Source organism: Engystomops pustulosus, chromosome 5 (assembly GCF_040894005.1).
Source record: "Engystomops pustulosus chromosome 5, aEngPut4.maternal, whole genome shotgun sequence".
NCBI lineage: Eukaryota > Metazoa > Chordata > Amphibia > Anura > Leptodactylidae > Engystomops > Engystomops pustulosus.
Genome location: NC_092415.1, coordinates 167,943,164 through 167,968,360, shown reverse-complemented (window position 1 = coordinate 167,968,360; position 25,197 = coordinate 167,943,164). Strand labels below are relative to the sequence as shown.

Sequence of the window (25,197 nt, the reverse complement as noted above, 5' to 3'; positions counted from 1 at the left end):
CAGAGTATATATGTAGATCATAGGGTACATGCCAAGGAGTGACAGAGATAGAACAGTATAGTAGTATAATGTACTTAGTAGTACCGGTACTACAAAGGCAACCGCCTAAATGTAATATAAAATACATCTTATATATAATGTACAGTATATGACACGCATAGAAATCTCTTGGGCCAAACTTGTATATATTAAAGAGTATATAAGCGAAAAGCCGTGTTATTTTGCGTAGATGTGTTATAAGTGAGGATTTCTCAGTAATACGGAGTCTTCCTACGTGACACCACAAGGCGTGCCTATGGCTTTATAGTAGACAGCCGCAGAGACTCATTAGTGGAGATTGATTATCACAGTCTTAAATTAGACCAGACTGGCAGAAGATGCGCCAAATTTATCAGTGTCTCATGCTGTGTGATAGAGCTGGCGCATCCTATTAGATTTGTTAACGCTTTCATCTTCCTTATATAAACAATGGACAGAATTTAGTGCATTTTAAAGAGCTTCCACAGCCCCTTATTATTCCAAACTGGTAGATTTATAAAGACTGGTGTTTCAAATGATAGAGATTGTGGGTGCCAATTGTGCTAAATTCATTGAAAACCTTTGTCTTTTGGGCAATTCTACAGGCAAAAAATAAAATTGATGCCTGCCATGAGATCACACCAATATTTTTGCCCCCTTTTGGATTTGGATTGATAAAGCTGCCTTTTAGTACACCACACTATTTTGTTTAACTTTGTACATGAATACCTTTGAAATGTGTAACTTTTTGCACAAAATCTGCTTCGGCCGGACATGGAAAGTTTATTTTGTGAAGGTCAAAGTGTTTTCAATACATCATATGATTTTAGACACTAAGGCAAGTTTTGTGATGCAATGAAGGCCTTATACACCCTTAGTAAAGTTCTTTACTATAAATAATAAAAAACCCTTTATTTACATCTCATTTGGAGCCTATTTGTTGAGCATCTCCTTTTGTTTTAGCATATGACATCCATAGATACACCTGAAGAAGCCACACAGGAGGCGGAACGCGCGGGGTGTCATGCTCCTTCCCCAATCTACCTGGTGATACTGTATATAGCCCTCATTTATCCTTGTTTACATCATACAGTTACTTTCAGCTTTTTCTGAAGGCCATTGTGACATTTTTTGACTATGGAGAGATTATGGATGTCAAAAATATTTTGTATAGCACGCATCAGATCAGACTTAGTTTGACCTTGTAATTCTGTGTACCTATTTAACCAGATACAGGCTATATTTTTACTATTGTGATTACGGAGCACATGCATGTTTGTTATCCTTCGTGTACTGAGGTACACGCATATGTATGTGTTTTTTTAAAGGTGATTGTGTGGTGGATATTTAATAAAGATGTATTTATTTTTCATATTTTTGGATCATACTTGTTTATAACCTATATACATCCCTCTTTTTCTTGGTTCTCATCTTCAGATTCATGAAATGTGTTTCACGTTCTTCATGAATCTGGCGCACCTTGCATTGCTTCAACAGAGTGCACCAACTTTTTTTGGTGCACCTTTAACATAGAGCATGCAACACATTCCTGTAATACTTCTATCATATAGACATATGCATAATGAACAAATCTTATCTGCAGGGGAACCTTATTGCGATATCACATTGCATAATGTCGTATGACAATCTCTGCCATCTCTGTAGGGATACTTATGCTCCATTGTTTGTGGCCCATGTAAGGTCCGGTGATGACAGTAGAAGACTGCGCCATAATTTGCAGCCTGTGAGGTCGGCTCATATAAGGGGCATTGGAAACTAAGGACGTGTGTATGAGTCCATAGAGATTTAGTTGTTCGTGTGCTATCCATGTGTTATCAGTTGAATCAACAAATGGCACATGGACAAATTTTTTGTGTGCTTGTAGCCATCTGATACCATAGTGTTTTTTGGTGTCAAATGTGTTTAATAATTAATCATTTTCCAACCAACTATAATAATTGTCTTTATAAAGGAGAGTGTATAAATATCTTACACTCTCCCTCAAACAATAGCCCTAAAATCTCTTCACTAATGTTATGAATTTATTTCAATGAACTGTAAGCAACCCCTTTCTCCGGACCTGTAACGTGGGACTGAATCCTCATCCATCTTTGTCGAAAGGCACTTAATATCTGTTACTTGTATTTTGCCAAGTAATGCTGTGATTGAAGTTTATGAGCATTATAATTAGGAACATTACACACTAATCGGACATTGAAATGAAATGTATGTTCAAAAGAATGCTTAGAGCCCCATTAGTTCACAGTCATTCTATTCCAATCCGAAATACTGTCACCGCTGCCTTGAGCTTGTGCCAATGACAACAGCATAAATTCTGCATCTCATTTCTGTGATCGTAAAATTAATGATCAGTTTAAAAATACTTCTTTGTAAAAAGTTATAGCACACGACGAATGCTGGGATCTCAGCTAGAGGCAGAGAGGGATAATTAAAACTTCACAGCTAATTAAAATGTCCTGCCAAATGCAAGTGACGGAGCCGCGGAGATGACAATGACAGTGGAGATAATTGCAGGGAGGAGACAGGTGGAAAATCTGCACTGCTCTTACTCTACTACATCGCCTTACCATTCATTATAGGAAGCTTGCTTCTAAAGATTCCTCATACAAATTTACTCATCGTGAGTAAAAGGTAACGTAAAGTTAGAGTAGACATGATTAAACTGTCGAACTGGGGTACGTTAAAAGCATCCAATAAAATTATTCTGGGGATCCTCCCTTAATCAAGGCAATATACCACAGTAGCCTCCAAAATAGGTTTTGTTCTGCTGTATCTCTAGGGTCCAGTATTAGGTCAAACCATGGACCTCCCAGAGCAGTAATGGCAAACCTTTTAGATCATGAGTGCCCAAACTTCAACCAGAAGCCACCTTTTTATGGCAAAGTGCCAGCAAAGCAATTTAGGCAGTAATTTATTGTTGAGGACACCAACGCAGTTGAAAGGAGTAGGGTAAATTCGGACTATTGCAGCTTCTCTATAGCGTCCCTGTGTACAGGAAGAATCTATTCTGGGGTGATGCCCTAGATGCCCACAGAAAAGGCTCCGAGTGCCGCCTCCTGCACCCGTGCCATAGGTTCGCCGCCACTGTCCTAGAGGATCCTCTAGTACTCTGGTAGACCAGTCTGATTCTGTATTAGATTTTTCATCCAGTAAAATCTGGGTCAGATAAAGGCAGATTAGTCTAAATTTAGGAAATATGCCAATACATTTTCCAGTTTGAGATAAGGAAGCTGTCTCCATAAGGAGTCTTCTTACTTCCCTGACTTAGTCTTAATTTACACTACCTATTTGTTCCCACAATTTGGCACATTTTTTGTGCCTGTGTTTTTGCACAACACAGAGAATCAGTACATGTCGAGCTTCAAAGAAGTCGCAAAAAAATGTGCAAAAAATTGCACAAATGCAAAAAACGGAAATTAAAAGATAAATCTGCTCCATGGTGTTGAAAATTTTAACCATGTCCCGTTTCTGGTTTTAATAAAAAGTAGTAATCTGGCACATTTTCAACAACAAATCTAGACCACATAATGATTGAAAGTGGGCACTTCCTATGCCACTGTATGGTGGTTTCACCCAATAGTATTCACATCTGTTAGATTTGACTGCAGGTTTCATCAAATTCAAAAATGGATTAAGTTAAAGGTGAATGGCCCACATTAATCAAAAATAGTGCAAACTGGCTGTGTATAGTGCAGTGTGCGACAGATTCTTCAATGTGGCTCCCGTTCTTCAGGAATCCGGCGCTCCCTGCACTGCTCCGACGGAGAGCACCAACTTTGGTGCACCTTTAACATAGCAGGTGTGACACAATTCTGTCAGACTCTGCATGATAAATATGTTGCACGGTCCGAAAGCCCATTTCAGATCCAAATTTTGTCTGCAGCCAGGACATAAATGTGGTGTGGACACTTTAGAAATACATATACAAGCAGTTTGCACTGAAAAGAACGTGCAAAGTCAGACAAAAAACTGGTAAACTGGTTTTTGTGAGCCAACATAGTTATGTCACAGGAAGACTTTTACTTTCGAAAAAAAGAAATTACCAAATACTTTTTCGTTATGGAAACGTTGAGCAGATCATCCCTGGTACACACAGTGGATCTAGTAGTATATAAGAGCAGAAAAAAATGTATAACATGGTTGGTCTCGACATAAGATAGACAGCAGCGAGCAATAGCTCGCACTCATGTATTCAAGGGACGGTATCACATCCATCTGCAGGCAAGTGAGAAGCAATGTGGTTAGGATACAAAGGAACAATACTCCCCTCATTCACAGCTCCAAAACATCAGAGGCTGGACAAGGGAGCGGGCTTCTCCATCACTGCTCTGGTGTCACGTCCTGCCTTTGCTGTAGACATGGTTACAGAGCAATGACTTTACCATAATGGTGTTACTAGATATAATACATGTCTCTGCTCCTCTGATGCATTTTCATCACTGGTTAATAAGAGACTATAAGTCTGGTTGCCCATTAACTGGTTACTCAGTGATGGCAGCCATTAAGGATGGATTGAGCCATGCTCAAATTGGAACCCCCTAGTGATGTTTACAAAATAAAGATCATTTTTAACACATTACTTTACAATTTTGCTCAGTTTTATTGTTGTTTTAGCTCCTATCACTCCCTAGGTGGGTAGGGACTTTCTCAGCAGACACATTATGATTTTGAGTGCTGTGAGATGCTCCGTGCTGGCAATGTGGTTAGATTATCAGGGTACAAGGTTTATATACACTTTCATTTAGCTTCTGAACATTCTCTTGTATCTGACACATAGAAAGAGAGATGAGAGATGATGAGATCCATGATATGAGGGAAAAATGGAGTGGAGCAGCACTGTGTATGGAAAAAATTCCGGTATGGGTGCAGGCCCCCGTAAACCCGACTCAAGGGTAATCCAAAAAAGCAGAAAGCGAGGCAGCACTCTTGGATAATCAAGGTGTTTTATTCACCCATTGTGGCAGGTGCGACGTTTCAGCTCCTCAATGGAGCTATTTTCACAATGGGTGAATAAAACACCTTGATTATCCAGGAGTGCTGCCTCGCTTTCTGCTTTTTTGGAGATCCATGATATGGATATTACAAATGACATTCTCAGCTCTGCCACATCTCGGCCATAACCTACACTGCCAGATCTGCTGTCCCTCCATCCCCTTCCTGGATAAAGACCTTATCTGCCTGTAGCTTGTATCTCTCCTAAAGCTGCTTGTCGGCAGGAAGTGTCTCTGTGTGTATCAGTGTGGGCTCATCTTGGAATGCGAGGGTAGGGTTTGGAGGCAGGAAGGAGAACAGTACAGCGTCAGACAGGAGAACAATATGTCCTTCTTGACTCCAGACTTATGATTTACGGGGCAATCAAAATTGTAAAAAGGTATTGCCTGATTTCTTCACTCTTATTCTGCTCTCTATGGCTAACACGGTACAAATCTACACTACCAGGACTGATAGAGACAGGTTGGAATTATATCTGTAATATGCTGTATTTTTGTTAATAACATTGAATTAGAGAATGTGTTATTTTGTTATCCTGAGTATATTTAAGAATCTTGTATTTGTGGGAATAACCCTTTAAAGGGGATTATGAATTTAAAATATGTTGCAACTATGCATTTTTTTAAAAACAAAGTGGGTGGGGTGTGACAAGATCGAAGATGATGAGTGAAGGTCCGACTGCTGGGAGCTCCTCCATTCTTTAGAATGCGACCCCCCAGCAATCCAGAAAATGGGGGTCTTCTTTAAGGGATTTACTTATAAGAGGTTGTCAGGTTTTAGCAAATAATGGTCATGTGATATCACACAGGTGCACAGCTCATAAACACAGCTCTGATTACACTCATGCCATGTTTATACGTGGTGTTTGATTTGTGTCTACAAGTAAGACCAAGCCTCTCCTCATTGTGATTCAAAATGCAATTTAGATGCCATGTGTGAGCACTTGGTGTAAACGTCAAAACTTCTTATAGAATGAAAGAAGACAGAGATCTAGGAAAAAGTTAATTTGTAAATTGGTAGAGAAAGTACATTGGATAATTTAATGTAATTTTTAGTGAAAGTGAACATACTCTTCACTAGAGATGGTTGGACCCGATTTTCCCACTCTGGTTCGTGGTTAAGATTTGGTTGCACAACCCAGACTGTATCCAGCTATATCCAGCAAATTGACGCCTCTAACAACTAGCCATGGCTATTATTGGCCAGGCCTCTTCTGCAGAAGCCTGCGGGCACAATGTGATGACATCCTCCAGTCTGCCAGCTTCAAGGAGTGTGCACAGCTGCGGCAGAGCAGGAAGCATGACTGCTGCCTGGGAAAGAGGAGAGGCGAGTATATGCTTTTTATTTTACTAAATAAAGAAATCATTAGTAGGAGGGACCCTAAGTGGTAAAGAAAAGTTGGGGACATATCCACCAAAAAAAGTGTCCTTGCCGATTTTGCGCCTTTTTGCTGCGTAATGGCTGTTTTGCACCTATTTTGTGCTTTTTTGGAATGCTATGCCTCAATTCGCTGTGTGTCTTTGCGCCCTATTTGTCATTACATAGTACCTCTTTACAAATGTTTGCGCCTGGTTAATTATACAATTGCGCCATAACACGCCAGTCCTGACCATGCTTAGGGAAGGCAATGGTATGATTTGCACAATAAATTGCGCATTTAAAAAAAAAATTGCGCTTAATAAGCGGCAAAAAAAACGACAAAAACAAATGAGGTGCAAAATATAGACTCACAACAAGCGCAAAAAGAGCTCAGAGAAGGGGGAAATAAGATAAATGACCCCCGTAGTATGGAGGGGAGGCTACAGAAATTTGGGGGGTACAGAAAGAGAAGCGTAAATTCGGGGGTGGTATAGAAGGTACAATAGCCAAATGTTTGCTATGGGGCTCCATCAATCCCAGTTACACCCGTGGGTCAAACCATTGACCATTTAACATGTACAGAGGTTTTCTGACTTTCCTAAGATTGAGGATATTGTACTTCATTTGCCAATGTTTGTGTTCATAAAAGCCACCACTATCATATATATATATATATATATATATATATATATATATATATATATATATATATATATATACACATTTTCAATGTATATAGAGCAGCCTGACATTCTGCCAACATTTATCTAACGTGTATGGCCGGCATGAGACATGACCAATTTTCTGTGTCTTATGCAATTGATCGACCTTTTTTCCAGCTATCATTTGCGACTTTGTACCAGCGTCCTGCTGTAACAAGCTTCACAATGGTAACTGCTGGCTCATTGCTTCACATTATTTGGCAACCTATACTGCGACTTGCTCATCTCTCCACCAGTGACACCTACACTTTGAGTTACATAAGCACCATGTAATCTAAGTACATTCTGCGACCCCCTGGGGGGTACAGAGCTACACAAATAGCTCCATTCCACCTACAGAACAAGATCCTGGCAGAAGTGTTTTAACACGTTCTTTGCCTCTGTGTTCTGATGTTCTTCTCCAGCACTGAAGGGGGTGAGCCCAATGTATGTAGCAGCTTGTTTGCGTTTCACACTCCACGCTCAATGGCGAGGCCATGACGTTCTCCTCTGCCTTTGATTCCAGCAGCTGCAGCTTGCCTAACAAGTACTGACACATATGTCGAAAACTTTTGCTACACGGTATTAGGAGTGCAGAGTCTAACGAATCAAAGCAGGAAACTGGATTTGATTTGTTTTCCAGAAATCTTGTATTTAAACAGTAACTTTCTCAAGTTGCCAGTTGGAAGACAAGCTGGATCATGTGCTCAAATACTTAGGTCCTGTACAAATGTATTGCTGCCATAAGGCTAATTTCACACTACCTTACAACCCCTGTAAAAAAAAGTAATCGAGAACTGAGGTTTAATGTATAAGTTAAAAATCCCATTGACATCAATGTCAATTTTATATCATCAGTTATGGTCAGTTAGGCAGGTATCCGTCATCCGTGCGTTTTTTCAAAAGGAGGCAGCCACCGTCATATTTTCGTTCTGAAAAATGTATGGATAACGGATCCCTGACTAAACGGAACATAACAGATGACATACATTTACATTGATGTCAATGGGATTTTTAATTGATACGTTAAACCTGTGTTCTTTACTGTTATTAACAGAAATAAGGAACAGCGATTTGAACTGTGGTGTGAACTTAGCCTATTAAAAAAAAGATATTTTACAGAATGGGAGTTGTAATCCAACCCTGGGCAATATAAGAAAAGATAATGTACAGTGGGTTGCACATTCATTCATACCCCTTAAACTTTACACTTACGGTACATTGAAATGTTACAGCCACAAATGTAGATGTATTTTGTTTATATTTTTTGTGATCGAGCAACACAAAGTATCAAGGATAAAGATAGTGTAAAGAAAATGAAATCTTTGCAATTTGCAAGTATTCAGTCCCCCTTTACTCTAATACTCCTTAATAAAATGAGGAGTATTTATCATGTGCACAGCCAGGAAATTGCAACTTTTCTCTCTACTTCCACCTTTTACTGCACTGGATCTGGCTGAAATCTTTGCCAGGTCAGACTTCATTCCAGCACCCGATTGCTGCTCTGGAATTACTAAGGCTGATGCCACACGTACCGCTTTGTCTGCATTTGAAAACGCAAGCGCAGACAAAGCCGCACCCATTGGGGCGGGCCACGGCCCGATCACATAAGCGTTTCTATTGAAACGCCTGCGATCGGGAATGAGCCGGCGGGGTTTTGCATTAAATTAATGCCGCGGCCCGCCCCAGGGGGTGCGGCTTTGTCTGCGTTTGTGTTTTCAAACGCAGACAAAGCGGTGCGTGTGGCACCAGCCTCAGAGGCCAAAGCTTCTTAGAATATCTGCTGTGTGGTGCGCTGGGTGGAGTCCAATTGCCTTTAGAGGTCACATCATTAGTATATAGAGTACATCTGTATATGATTTATTATTAGTATAGCCACAGCAGCTGAAGTGAAGATGAAGGTCTTAGAGGTTTGTGAGATAATAGAAGTGAACAAACAGTATCATGTAAAGCAAGGAACCACCCACATAGCGCAGGGTTGTGGCACGGTGTAGCAAGGTATCCCAGGCTCTGAACATTTCACGGAGAAATGTACAATCCAAAAACTGTAAACTGCTATCCTACCAAGATATAGCTGCCCACCTAAACAGCACAGACAAGAAGAGAAACAGAAGAGGTTTGACGTAGGTGAATCAGTCCACAGAACTAGTATTATTCGTGTAATCCACAAATCTGGCCTTTATGAAAGAGTGGCAAGAAGAAAGACACTTTTGAAAGCAAGTCATAAAAGGTCCTGTCTGTAGGATTCAAAAATGATGTAGGGGCAGACACTTGTTAAATACCCGTCCAAGCTGTGCAATCTCTGAAAAAGGCGCACGGTCTGACGAAAGTGAGCAGCGCAACCCTTAGTAAATGAGCCCCACTGTGTGTGAGTTTTCTTCAGATCGCTTAGTTTCCTTGTAGTCTGGAGGAGGACCAAGGTATAGAATTGAGTTAAACCCTACAAAGTCAAATGTTGAAAATGCTTCTTGAGAACATTGATGTTTTTTGTCTATACTGTAGTAAAAGTTGTTGTAGTTGACCCAGAACTTATAACGTCTGTTATTTTGGTGTTCAGATCTCACACCTTCATGTACAATGGCAGACAACTTTTTAGACTCTTCCATACACACAATGAGACATTCCCCATGGCCCTCTTGGGGCTGGCCAATCTAGGAACATGGGTAGTTTTCTAGAATAATGAAGCACAATACACACAGCATAATGTAGGAAAAGTCTAAATGGGATTTCCTGTATTCCACCATCTTTAGGATTGGTGATTAATATCTGATTAGTGGGAGTCTGGCACCACTTTCAATTAACTGGCCTGTGAAGACACTTGCACTTTTCCGATGGCTTCTTGGGCTGAGCTGCAGTACCAAGTATAACCATTGTGCAATGTATGGCACTGTGCTTGGTGAGGAGTGAAGAGCTCCAACGCTCATCTGAATATTGCATTGGGGGTTATGTCGGTTGTCATTCCCTCTTTATCCATGCCAAACCTGAAGGCTTTATTCCGTTATCCCTGTGCAGGATTCATTGATCATAAGTCACTATTTGCTTCCATGTACCACAGGAGAAAACAACTGATCACTAGGACTCCCAGTAGCAGCACAGCTGGTGATCACAAAGCTGAAAGTAGGCAACCCCACCTACATTTAAAGGGGTGTTGATTGACACTTTCTTTATCTTCATTTCGGGATGATGCGTTTCACGACCATACAGGCTGCTTTTGGGTACTTTCCATTTTAAGATTACTTTTTGGCTGATGACTGTTCTTAATGCTCCTTATACTTTGGGGAACTTTTTACATTTTATCTCCTGACCTCAGTTGCCAGTCTCCATCCATGTGAACTGAAGCAGAAACACATTTGTAGGATAAGGTTATGCTTCTTCTTCAGAGAATTAATCTAGTCACTTTGTTTCAAAGTTTGGGAATCTTGAGAGGTATCCTGCTGCTTATAGGGAGGTGAGTGAACTGTCAGTACTCTCTCATGTTATCAGGTGGAGCTGGAATTCTTTCCCATCTGGAATATATGCTTGGGAGGTGCCAAGTATCCATTCCTGTTACCAAATTCTTTGATCATGCACTAGATCCACGCCAGGAACTACTTTCCCAACTGCGTGTCTACTGCCAGTGCTGAAACATGTAAGAGACCTGGGAATTTTTTTCTTTAACTGACATTTTGCAACAACTTATGTACCAAGAACTAAAGGCTTGTGTGAAGTTGTAAAAGATTTTTCTTATTTCTGTTATGACAGTTAAAAACGTCTTTTTTGATCGGATTAGAAAGGAGACCGACATTGCATGCACATAAGCTACAAGGAAGTAGACAGAAACCACAGAATGGATGACCTTAAAGGATATTGACTAATAATGATTTAACTGAAAAACCTTATAATCTACTCAGAGGTCTAAAAGGGATTTCAAGTATTTCTACACATTTTATTCTATGCTGATTCATTTATTAATATATTGTTGAAACAATGAGAACTTTGTTTTTAGGATACAAGTTGTCTATTGTGTAGGCATAGCTGTCAAACAAAATATTCTGGGCTTCTGCTTTGGGCACTAGAGGGAGCTTGGGAGCCTACTGCATACTGTTTTCTTATCATTCAGTTAGTGGTTAAACTCCCTCTAGTGGTGACTGCATGTGGTCACAATGTATTCAAATGTAAGTTGAGATTTGCAGGTCAACATCAGTAAAATAAAGTTTCATCCACTAATAAAGAAAGTTTCATCCACTGTTTTGTGTGTTCAACCACTCCTGGTTTTGGCACAAAATAACTGAGGGAAGTAACTGAAGACCTGACAGAGATTGGAACAGGCCCTCAAAGCAAAAGGATGGCAGGTTTGTAGGGCCCAAAGAAAATTCCTTTACTATGCTGATATCCGGCATATAATAATGGCAGATTTTTCCACTTCATACATTCTGCAAGGACTTCCTGGCAGATTGAAGCTAAAGTCGATCACAGAAATGTAACCACTTAGGTGCCATGGTCAGTTGTGTCCACAGCATTTCAGAGATCATAGTTAAGGTTAGGTCTCCCTCCAACACCCCTCCACAATGGCAAGATTGTGGATACCATCCAAATGGTATCAATAAAAACTACAGCTCTCCCTACAAATGGAAGAAAGATGGCATCCTAGTGTTTCCGTTTTTTTCCACACACCCATTAACTTTAATGGATATTTCTTACATTAGTCAGAATAGAGTGGAATATGCCTCATTTTTCTCAAATCAAATCTCAAAGTAATCGGATGTATGAAGACTAGAATAGACTATGGGGCTCGTTTACTAAGGGTCCGTCGAACGCATTTTCGTCGGGTTTCCCGCCGGTTTCCGTTTTGTGGCAAATTGTCCCGGGATTTTGGCACACGCAATCGGATTTTGCACCGACTTGCACGCGACAGAATCGGGGGGCAGGTCTTCGGACAACCCAACGGTTTCGGACAACGCGCAGGATTTAACATTTAGAATTGTGTAGCAAGACATACACTTACAAGCACCGGGAAGAAGCAGGTGAACTCCGGTGGACCTCGGCGCAGAAGCGATGGATGCAGGAACTTGGGCGCATAAGCTTAGTGAATCGCAGCAGACCCGAATCCTCGTCAGACAACGCACCGCGGGATCGCAACAGGACCAGGTAAGTAAATCTGCCCCTATCTGTGTGTCAGTCGGACGATCTGAGTTCAGACTGAGTGCAATCCAATGATGAATCAGAACTTGTGTCTTGGACTTGTGCCAGTGGGCAGAGAGGGCCCAAACTAATCTTTTGCATCAGGACCCAATAGTACACGGAGAGATAGAGAGATCAATATACAATATATATCTATATAGCTATGTAATAATAATAATTCTTTGTTTATATAGTGCCTACATATATATACACATAAACAGGTAGATGATAAATAGTAAAACAGGTAGAAGGTAAGTAGATAATTAGACATTTAGATAGATAGATAGATAGATAGATAGATAGATAGATAGATAGATAGATAGATAGATAGATATATTATTTAGACATTATTGTACTAAATTGATTTGCCAGAGTAAACTCTGTATCAGAACCTTTTGTTTCTCAAGAGGAAATTCATTACACAAGAATTTCATGTACACAATACTTCACTTATTGTAGGAAATCCTTTCCCAGCATGTTATTATTATTAAATACCTATTCATTGTCCACAAGCCTTTACAATTACATGTGTAGCTGCACTTAATACATTGGGAGTAGGCGATGTACCTCACCTCCCTATAACAGCAGCCATATAACACTCATGCACGGTGGGAAGATATCACAGGACACCTTGGCTCCATGGATCTATCTGTGTTTTGTCCTTTATAAATTTAGGTTTAATTAAAGAACATCTACCATCAGGATGAAGAATTGTAAACTAAGCATGCTGACATACTGGTGTACTGGCAGGAGATGCTCTTCTTTAAGCTTTCTACGCGCTTGTTTGTTTGTTTGTTTTTAAAGGCTTTACAAATTCTGCAAATGAGCCTGAGAGGCTCCAAGCTCCATTAAAGGGCACCTACCACCACGAATCTACCTATAAAGGTAGATCGGGTGGTAGGTGGATGTATGGGACGTGAGGATAGCCCTTTTTAGAGATAATCCTCACGTCCCCGCTAGCGTACCATAAACTTTATTGCCCTAATATGTTAATTTAATTAAGCGGCTACCGGGGCGTGGAGTAGCCGGACACGAGGCTACACGGCGCGGCTACTCCACGCCCCAGTAGCTGCTTTCCCCCGCCTACCCTGTGATCTTCGGCGCGCAGCTCCTGGCAGCTGCGCGCCCTCGTCCGAGAAGCCGGAGTTCTGCGCATGCGCAGTAACTCCGGCCAAGATGCGCGATCTCGGGAACGAGGCCGGAGTTACTGCGCATGCGCAGAACTCCGGCTTCTCGGACGAGGGCGCGCAGCTGCCAGGAGCTGCGCGCCGAAGATCACAGGGTAGGCGGGGGAAAGCGGCTACTGGGGCGTGGAGTAGCCGCGCCGTGTAGCCTCGTGTCCGGCTACTCCACGCCCCGGTAGCCGCTTAATTAAATTAACATATTAGGGCAATAAAGTTTATGGTACGCTAGCGGGGACGTGAGGATTAGCTCTAAAAAGGGCTATCCTCACGTCCCATACATCCACCTACCACCCGATCTACCTTTATAGGTAGATTCGTGGTGGTAGGTTCCCTTTAACACCTATGGAGCCTGTAGCCATTCAGGCTAATTTGCATAATTTTAAAAGCCTTTTTTTTTTAAATAAATGAGGGCATAGTAAGCTAAAAGAAGAGGGATCCTGCTAGAGGGGGCACACACCAGTATGCCAGCGTGCTTGTTTTACAAACCTTCATCCTGGTAGTAGATGTCCTTTAATTACAACAATTTGCTATAAAAAAATGCTAAAACATTGTCCAGAGCCATCCACCCACAGAGATTCGGTATAATAGAAACATTTGCAAATGTTCTGTGTGTTGGACGACACCTGGTTTTGAATCACGACAACTGAGATGTAAACTAGTCCTAACCAAACGAGATGTTGTTTTCTTCCCTGACAGATGATTATGCAGCCCTTTCCATTAACACAAAACTTGCATGCTCAGCCGAGCGATACATTGTAATCAGAGGGCATAAAACAAATACTTATAGAAAACTTAATACACACATATATTTACACACATGTATTTACACACATATATTTACACACATATATTTACACACATATATTTACACACATGTATTTACACACATGTATTTACACACATATATTTACACACATGTATTTACACACATGTATTTACACACATGTATTTACACACATGTATTTACACACATATATTTACACACATGTATTTCCTAACCATTACTCCGCTGTCTCCTTCCTGGTCCTCCACTGCTTCTCTGTCTACACTAATATGTAATGATGTGTCATCATAGATGTACAGTAATCTGAGGAGCACTAGGACAGTGGTGGCAAATCAGGAAGGAATCAGCAGGGAGAAGGGAGAAGTTGTTTTATTTTATATATTTTTGTAAGCTATAAAAATTATTATTATTTAATAAAAACAATAATAATAATATTGTTGAATCTTATTATCGATGTATATTGATATAGCCCCGCCATAAATTGCAAAACATTAGTAAAACTGGTCCAGACAATGATAATGATAATGAAATTCTTACAAACAGGAAATCCTAAGAAAACTTCTGATAATTACAATGAAAACCGTCCTAGAGACAGGCAATGAGTAAAAGTTATTTTAAAAAGTTTTCTGTCCATAAAGCATGTATCTTGTGGTTCTAATTTCTCTGACTGTGGATTTCCTTTGAGACTTTTCTATTTATCAGCTTATATATAGAAGGATCAGGAAACAAATGTTAGGATATTATTGATACTGCATGAGTTTTTGTATTTGCTGAATTTTTGTCAATTATATGTTACACAGAGGTAGACAAATTGGACCAGTGTGTTAAGAGTTAACGATCCTGAAAGGAAGGAACTTTAGAAAAAAAAAAACATTAGTTGCAATCCTGGTCTTTACCAGCAGGTTGTGCTATGATCCTCGTTTCTGTGTGTTTTGGTCTGCAGCCTACATTGTCATCTGCCTACAGCTGTAGTACACAATGTAAGGGACAATGGGGGTCAACAGGCATTACCTTTATCATGGAATTCCTGTGGGTAGCTAAAAAGAAAAGAAAATATATGTTAGGATAATCATGTTATCAGGCCATACTTCTGTTAATTAGAAAAAAGGAATCCATTATGTAATCTGAGATAATATGCGGAGCTATAATTATAGACAGTGGGCAATAAAATGCAGCACTTGTGCCCTGGAGGTGCCATCTCTGCTGATGTTAACTCTGTCATCTGTGCCATTAGTCAGGATTCATGTGCATTTTACTGTTATACAGTCATTCCAAACTATGTAAATTGCTTGATCTCTAACAAACATATTATCCAAATATAATTACCAAATTTCTACTTATACTCTTTTTTATTGCCTTTAAATTAGCAATTATCAATGGCCTGAATGGTGTAAAAGTGAATTAGGAAAATAAAAGCCAACGTTAGAATTCATCATGGTTCTGGGGAACACAAATATAGAATAAAATAGAAGCTGAATGTCCAAATATTGATGAATTAATACTAAGGATTCAACATGGATACTAATAGATGATATATGTAATAGAGACATAGATAGATACTGTGAACTGATAATAGATACATAATAAATATAGATACTGATGGATGGATGGATAGATACTAATGATAGATAGATAGATAGATAGATAGATAGATAGATAGATAGATAGATAGATAGATAGATAGATAGATAGATAGATAGATAGATAGATAGACAAAGAGATAGACAGATAGATAGACAGATAGATAGATAGATAGATAGATAGATGGATGGATAGATGGATAGATAGATAGATAGATAGATAGATAGATAGATAGATAGATAGATAGACAGAGAGATAGACAGAGAGATAGATAGACCTGCATCTCTTACACATACATTTGGATGTTGCACACACCTTTGCTAATACCCCATTAGGTGTTAAAACATCACCTGACATTGTGTCCTTTCTGACATCCTATGGTTTTATGATAAAGCAGAGATGCACATACTTTACTGTCCATCATTACTGCTGCTTACACTTCCATTGACCACATCATTAGACATCGCTGACAGCTGGTGCTTTATAACAATCCATTAATACTTCTGATAACAAGATTATCCTAAGTGATTTTTAAGAGCAATGTCTTTTACTTTACAGTTCTTCCCGCTTCTATTCTGTAAGTCTAATTAAAGAGACAACTTATATTTTTTAAGGTGGAGAACATAGCTGGAGATACCATACACAGAGAGACATCCACATGTTATGAGTGCAAGTATAAAGGAAAACATGTAGTGTGATCTAAAGGTAAAGGGATTTTCTGAAAAATAAAACCTGTTCCAACCAGCAATTATTTAACAGAACAGAGTCAGTTTTGTTAGAAAAGAGTCACACTGAGAAACTGGATGGTGAGCCTCAATTCAGATGCCCATATCTTTGGCCGTTTCGGACCTAGGACCTGTTTTTTTGCTTCATTTTAAAGAGAAGAATCTCAACTTTCAAAATGTTTCCTGATTCTGAATCTTTGTGCTACAGAGCTGTTGCTGAAGGCAGTTAAGAACATAGTCAGGATTTGGATCTTTATCAGTAGCTTGTTTTCCCAACTACGTCTTTAAAGGAAATCTACCATATAATACGCTAAAACTAGTTAAACATTCTCACCTAACATCCTCTTCGTCTTGATCCCGCTGGTGGTCTTCTTCAAGCTTGAGATGCCAGGATCACATGAAAAAGACTTATAAAACGCAGTCCGGAGTGCAGGGACGAAATATCCGGTGATCTGGAACGGTTGATTATTAACGCCCCTCACCCTCTCCAATACTGGAGAGGGAGGTGATGCCATGTAAGAGGTGTGAATTCACACCTCCTGGATTATAGATGCCTCGCTCTCCTATGTCAGAGAGGGAGGTGATGTCACGCAGAAGACATGAATAATTATCAGCCCAGAGCGCTGGACAGCACATCCCGCGATCCAGGCTGCTTTTTCTAAGTATTATTTTCAGGCATCCTGGCGTAGCAAGCTTGAAGGAGACCACCGCAGGGATCAATATGAAGAGGACATTAGGGGAGTATATTTAGCTTAGCTTTAGTGTATTATAGGGGCAGATTTACTTTGGCTGACTGTATCTTCAGTTCTAGAGTGCACTGAATGATCCTAGATTCTGGCTGTAGGTGCTATGAAACCCAAGATAGGGGCATCGGAAGTGACACATCCCTCCAGCCTCTCAGGGTGACTCATCTCTGAAAAAAAGAGGCTCTTCTCAGCTCATTTTCATATGACTATTGAAGGAATTTTTTTTTTTTAAACAGATAATTTATTAATATATAAGATAAAAATTATATTTTATACCCTATCTTAAGCTAGTAGCATAAAGATGCAAATGCTGGCGACTATGTCCCTTCAGATGATCAATGAGATTATAACATTTATTTTAATGTATATTTTTAGACTTAATTTTTCCCAAACCAATAAAAACTTATTGCTATACTTGGGTAGACTAAACTATAATAAGACAACACTTTAATCTATAATACAATATATTCTGAATATGCTTTGCTGCACAAGCAATAACAGAGTGTTCTTTTGTTTGACGTCAAGTGACATGTTTGTTTAAGTGACACTTCCTATGTGAAGAACGTTACACAAATGATATTTGGCCATTTTGCTAGAACTGTAAAATTTGCATTAGGTCAATCAATATGTGTGCACATCTGATCTGTATGTGTCATGAGTAATGTCAGGAATTGGATAATGTCGACATGTAGATAATGGATGATTGGAATTAATTATCATGTTTGAAAGTATTGCTAAAGCCATGTTCACAATGGTCAGCTAATCCAAATCCACGGTGTATTCATGAATATTTACATTATTTATCTTATAGCTTTCTTTGTCCCGCTGTTAATGATCTAATCCATGTATCTGTTTCTCTGTATGTTTGTACACTTCTGCCTTGCAATGCTGGGGTCCTGGGTTTGAATCCCACCCAGGTCAACATCTGCAAAGAGTTTGTATGTTCTCTCCATGTTTGCGTGGGTTTCCTCCAGGTACTATGGTTTCCTCCCACACTCCATAACATGGGACAGGGGACAGGGAACAATTTGACATGCTTTGTGCAGCACTGCATAATCTGTAGGCTCTATATAAATAAAGAATTATTATTATTATAGTATTAGGAGACCATTTATCATACGCTGGTGCTAGGTGCCAGCATCTAAGGTTCCCACCACTCCGGTCTCCTGACAAATCGGGTGGATGACTAAGCTGCGCCAGTGGGGCAGTTCTGTGCCAGGTCCAGCCTGATGTAGAATTGAGCCCTAGCCTTTGCCTGAGAAGGGTGCGTTCCGGACCTGTGATGGCCCACTCCTCCGCCTGGCACGCCTTCGACACACCCCTCTATGCAAACTTGGTGTAAAGGTGGCTTAATTGGGAAATAGGCACAATTCCTACCCGTATGCCCAGAATTGTGTCTAATTCAGGATTTGTGTGCAAGAAAATTTATGTAAAAACCGTGATAGAAAACTGCCCCATGGCGTCAACTACCTTTCAATCTATCCACCTATGTCTGTAATTCTATGATCATTTCATCTGTCTGCATAGTATATTCTATTTTCTCTCTATCATATAGTATAACTACTTCATTGGGGGGGAATTTAACAATGTGTCTTAGGTTCCCCCAGATTCTGGCTGGAAAACACTTGTTTTTTTGGTGCGTCAGATTTATCACTGTAATGATGAATTCTGGTGCAGTATTAGACTGTTGGTTCCTACTTTAGACCTACTTTTAGTTTGTCTAAACTGTGCGCTCAAATTTTTGGAGCCTCCTTAAGGTCACACCCCCTTAATCGGACAAGTTGGGAAAATGCCAAAAAAAAAGGTCTAAAAGTCTTGATAACAGTGGTGAAAGGCATTTTAGACTGTGTTTTTGGCACAAAAGCACCAGAATTGTGCAGAAAGTGTGTTTATAAATCCCCCCGCTTGTCTTTTTATTATTCATCTTAGACTCAGTTCACACATACCCAAGCTTTAGATCCTTTATCTTTTTTATAAGGACATCTTTTTTATCCTTTGCCTTTTTGGATAAATTTTCTCCTTTCAGGACATCACATAGGTAAGCTTCTAATTCTAGAATGAAAAGAAGGTAAAATTAGTTATCATTTGTTACAAGATGCATCTATTTTGCTTGATAATAACAGTTTTCTGCCAAAACTTCAACCACTTGCTACTTATTTTTTAATCAAAGGCTAAAGTCATCAAAAAGTTTTTTTCATGTAACAACTGTAGGCTCTTGTCAGCAAGGGCCTTCGCTCCTATTGTTCCATATGACTGTATGACTGTACTCTGTAATGTAGTATTTTATTCCTATGGAATAAAGTGCTATGGAATATGATGGAGCTATATAAATATATATATATATATATATATATATATATATATATATATATATACATAATATATAATTATTATTAATATTAAGTAATATGAAATTCCATATTCCCCCTTATACACCTGAGGCCTTTGCAGCAGAGAGGAGGGAAAACTATTTTCTTTTCCAACTGGTTACAACATACATAAAAATATTTAAACATGTGAAAATCTGTGGAGCTTAGAACATGCTCTATATCAGTGATGGCAAACCTTTTAGACACCGAGTGCCCAAACTACAACCAAAACCCATGTATTTTTCGCAAAGTGCCAATGCGACAATTGAAGCAGTAACTTATTACTACCTGCTCTTTCGCAGGTTTGAATTGTATAGGCATCTGGGGACACCAATACAGTAGAAAGAAGGAGAAAAAGTTTGGATTATGATTGTAGCTTCCTTCTAGGGTCCTGGGCTGCAAGAGGCCTTAAATCCTGTCTGACGAACACTGCCCTTGGGTGATGGCAAGGGTGCCCATTGAGATGGCTCTGAGTGCCACCTCTGGCACCCGTGCCATAGGTTCGCCACCACTGCTCTATATGGATCATCATGTTTCAACCTTTCAACAAACTTTGAAGATATCAGTAGTGATAGGGATATTTTATGCAGGGCCCCAACAGCCCTCTTTACTTTTGTAAGGTGAGTCCTAATTAACCCTTGGTTGTCCTGGTACCAGGAACTTTAACACAAACTAAGACACGTCAATCTCTCTCTTAGTGTATGTAAAAATCTTCCCCCGTTTAATAATCAAAATGCATAATATATAACAGACAGAAGAATCATCAAAGAGGCGTGAATAGTATACTGCAAAACTATTGGTCATCAGCACATTCTGGGAAAAAAGTTAATTAATTGTGCTCAGTTCTCAGAGACCTTGTACACAGATATTGTTTATACTAGTGCTGAGAAGGAGATGATAAGTGGGCTCCAGAATCATAATATAATCAAGGACAGACTGGCTTCTCATTAAATGTCAAAGGGTATTAGCTGACAGGCAAGCAAACAGGTTACATAAAATGAAGTTTGAATCATGACATTAACTTGACAATGGTCAGGGAACATGGGCGCTGTATCTAAGATGGCGGACAGTAGTCAAGATGGCGTCCAAAACCAGTGTGACCTCCTTAACAGTAGTCAGGTGTCCTTTGTGAGACTTCTACAATCTCTGTCAATCTGTAATCCTCGATGTGCTCGTCTTTCAGAGCTGGTAATGTATATTAGCTAACCACATTACCCCCACGGTACCCCCAGTACCCACAACGGTAGATACCACTCAAAATGCCACTTATGAAATTCACAATGAACTTATCTGAGGATAGTGCCCTCTTTATCTAGAGGCAAATGTGTGGACAAGGTCAGTGTGAGATAATTTTTCTTCTTCCATATTCCGGCACATAGATTGACACTACAATTGGCACTACTACATTTTAGAGATTAATATTCTTACATATAAGGCACATATACAGCAATAATGGCATTTTGTAAGATTTGTTATTATTATTTACTTACCATATAAACTTGAGTATAAGGCAAATTTTTCAGCACAAAAAATGTGCTGAAGAACCCAACCTCGACTTACATACTCACCTTCCAGCGCTCCTCTTCTTTCTTCTCTCTTTAGTAACACCGGGCAGAAATGCGTCCATGCGCTCTGCCAGCCGCAGAGAGAAGAAAGAAAAGGAGCCGCGGGGAGCATTGGGACCATCAGGAGAGTATGTAAGTTTTTTTTATACACCAGGGGCCTGCAGGGGACATTTCATCAGTAGGGAGTTGGATGGCTACATGGGCCATTTCATTTCTGGGGGAGGGGGGGCTGTGAGCAATTCATTTCCCACGCTTATGTTCAAGTCAATAAGTTTTTCCAGTTATTTGCGGCAAAATTAGGCTTATACTCAAGTCGGGCTTATACTCGAGTATATGTGGCATGTGTATGAATGTTCAATGCGCTTTGTTCTTTATTCATGTAGGAGAGTAGCAGATTTTCTGTTATATTGGTTTAACCAAGAAAGAGTCAAATAGAAATCTTAGAAAAAAACTGGACTTCTTGGACTTCATTTTATATGACTCCAATGAACCTCCTACACCATTTATCAGAACCCTCAGTAAATTCCTACAGAATGTGACACCCATGATAAATGGTATTTAATGGTTAAGTAAGAAGGCTTTTAGGAAGCCAATGCCTGTTCTCCAGGCAACATTGTAGTCACATAGCCGGCATTCCAAGTGCTGTAACAATTTCTGGTTTTACGTCCATGCCATATTTCATTTCAGTAAGCGAACAACCTTCACAAGCAAAGTCAGCACAAATGTGCTTTAATAGTAATACCATCTGATATTTCAAGAATGTGTACATGTACCTGTATAGATTACTCTGCACACATACCATCCAACCATTCTGGGTTTAATGGGGGAGTCCCAGATTTTTAGGTCTGTCCCACTATTCCTAGAAGTGGGAGGTATGACCCAAGTTTGTCCTTCCCCAGGGGGGCTTATAAGAAGCAAAGGGAAGCTATAAATCTACTGAAAAGGGGGCAATATAAAGAGGGGAGTACACAACATCAATAGGGGGGCAACAGTAAAGGAGTAATTTTAAAGGAGTCATACCTTATAAAGCAGCATCACTGACATAATCCTCTTTGCACATTCTAATTATTTTTATGGTCTCCTTTTCCTAAAATAAAGATGTTTTATAATATGCTAATGAGTTGCAAGTCACCAGACCACCTCCAGGCTCCGGCTGCACAGGAAACAAGCAGCTCATTAGCATATTTTAAAACCTGTATTTTAGGAAAAGGAGACCATAAAAAAAACTATTACAAGGCCAGATTCTGCATTGGGGTGCAAAGACAATTGAAGTCAAGGACAAAGATAAAATGATACACAAAACTGGGTATTGTAAGTGGGAAGAACTACAATAAATTTGGCAAAATTGGGGTGTAACCGAAAAGAGAGTATTTTAAGTGAAGACTAAAGCAAAGGGAGAAATAAACAGTGAGTACTGAAAGTATTCAGACCCCTTTACATTTTTCACTCTTTGTTTATTTGCAGCCAATTGTTAAGATATAAAAGTTCTATTTTGTGCTCATTAATGTACACTCTGCACCCCAACAGAAAAAAACAGAAATGTAGATAGTTTTGCTAATTTATTAAACAAGAAAAACTGAAATAGCACATGATAAGTATTCAGACCCTTTTCTGTGACACTCATATTTAACTCACAGGCTGTTGATTTCCTTCTGATCCTCCTTGAGATGGTTCTCTTCCTTCATTGGAGTAGTTATGTTTAATTTAAACTGATTGGACTTGATAAGGAAAGACATATAAGACCTCACAGTGTATGACAGAGCACACGAGAATCATGAGGAACTGCCCAAGGAGCTCAGAAGCAGGATTGTGGTAAGGCACAGACCTGGCCAAGGTAAGAAAAGAATTTATGGAGCACTCAAGGTTCCTAGGTGCACAGTGACCTCCATAATCCTTAAATTGAAGACATTTGGGACGACTACAACTTTTCTTCAACCCCGCCGTCCAGCCAAACTAAGCTGGAGAAGAGCCTTCGTAAAAGAGTTAAAGATGTACCCCAAGATCACTGTGGCTGAGCTCCAGAGATGCAGTAGGTAGATGTGAGAAAGTTCCACAAACTCAACTATCACTTCAGCCCTCCACCAGTCGGGGCTTTATGACAGAGTGAAGCCTCTCTTCAGTGGAAGACATAAAATCCTGCAGTTTGCAATAAAACACACGAAGGACTCGCAGACTATGAGAAATAAGATTCTTTGGTCTGATGAGACAAAGATTGAACTTTTTGGTGTTAATTCTAAGCAGTATGTGTCTGGAGCTCAGACTAAGCCGAAGCTTCACCTTCCAACAAGACAACAACAAGAATATGACCCAAAGCACACAGCTACAAAGCAGTGACTTCAGAACAATTCTGTGACCATTCTTGACTGGCACATCCAGAGCCCGGACCTAAACCCAATTGAGCATCTCTGGAGAGACTAGAAAATGGCCTCCACCAACATTTACTATCCAACCTCAGGGAACTGGAGAGGATATATAAGGAATCCCATAATCCAAGTGTGAGAAACTTGTTGTATCATTCCCAAGAAGACTCATGGCTGTACTAGCTCAAAAGCTGTTTCTACTCAACACTGAGCAAAGTCTCTCAATACTTATGACCATGTGATACTTCAGTTTTTCTTCTTTAAAAAATTTGCAAAAATATCTATATTTCAGTTTTTTTCTGTCAAGATCGAGTGCAGAGTGTACATTAATAAGAAAAAAAATAACTGCAATGAAACAAAAAGTTACAAGTTTATGTAATGGGCTAAAGGAAGAGAATCATTATTAGCTGGTGGATCTCAATTGTGGGTATTGTAAGTGAAGTTCATAGTGGGTATTATATATTGGGGGGCCCAGAATAAGAGAAATTATATTGTAGGTGCCTTAGGGAGGGCCCATAATCTAATTTAGGGGGCTTCAATGAAAGGTGGCATTATATAATGTAGGGTTATTGCTGAAAGTAAAGAATAATATTATGTGGAGCAATATATAGTGTGGAGAACACTAAAGTTGGGGGTATTATATTATATGTCTTTTTTTGTGATTTTATAGCTCACATTTGTCATAAAAAAGTGCAGTCTGTACTATGTGCAGTTTTCCTGTGTAGTGTGTAGGGTGCGCCAGATTCAGGAATTGTAGCACATCTTATTCATAATTCTGGCGCCCCCTCCACTGCTCCGATAGAGTGCGCCAACATTTTTTGCTGGACCTTTAACATAGCACATGCGACACAATTCTGTCATAGACTGCATGATAAATGTGGGCACTGTCCGACTGTGCACCGGAACGACCCCTTTCAGAGCAGAATTTTGTTTCGCGTCAGGTATAGTGCACATGTGCAAGCAGTTTGCACTATTAAAAAAACCCTAGAAAGTCAGACAAAAAAACTGGCACATAGCCTTTAATAAATGTTTAAGTCCAGAATGAAATTGTCTTATTATTCCAAAAACTCCTAACACCATGTACGAGAGAGATCTGCAGGAAAACTAGCACAGGAATCAGGTTCTCCAGGAAAGTCTAGCTGAGATAAGAAAAAAAAAAGCATCAAAAATGTTAACACGACATTCCTTCCGAAAATAGATAGCGATATTTGTTTAGCTACTGTTTACATTAACAATCTTGACTGCCTTGGAGCTCTCTCCAGAGAGAAAACGTACTGCAATACTTAAAGGAACAGTTAATACAAGCGTAGAGGGATCGCAGCGCTGATAAGTGATAACATACCATTTACAAATTACTTAGTGTCAATTACAGAGAGAAATGATTTGTGAAAATAGAGATAAAACGTAGCACAAGCACTTGGGTAAAATAGAGCAGAGGAAAATGCTTTCGAATGAAATAGGATGATCACCTCCGACAATCTTAACTGCTGTGATAAACTGCTTATGCCTAATGTACATGCTTATATAGTGATGAATACTCGCAGGTGGGGATTAGGAAGGTGGAGAGTCAGGCCTCCAGGAATTAGGCTCGAAAACTACTGTTTATACTGTAAATGGAAAATCAAGAGGCTG

The 25,197-nt window shown here is 39.7% G+C and overlaps 1 protein-coding gene across 1 annotated transcript in view; it reads right to left on the bottom strand.

Moving 5' to 3' along the window:
• SKAP2 (src kinase associated phosphoprotein 2) overlaps positions 1 to 25,197 on the bottom strand; it is a 172,402-nt gene that overhangs the window by 135,175 nt on the left and 12,030 nt on the right. The window contains exons 2-3 of the mRNA XM_072153735.1: positions 19,218 to 19,323; positions 15,231 to 15,256 (exon numbers count right to left, since the gene is read on the bottom strand). Of these exons, the coding sequence (XP_072009836.1) occupies positions 15,231 to 15,256; positions 19,218 to 19,323 (132 nt within the window). The remainder of the gene's footprint in view (positions 1 to 15,230; positions 15,257 to 19,217; positions 19,324 to 25,197) is intronic.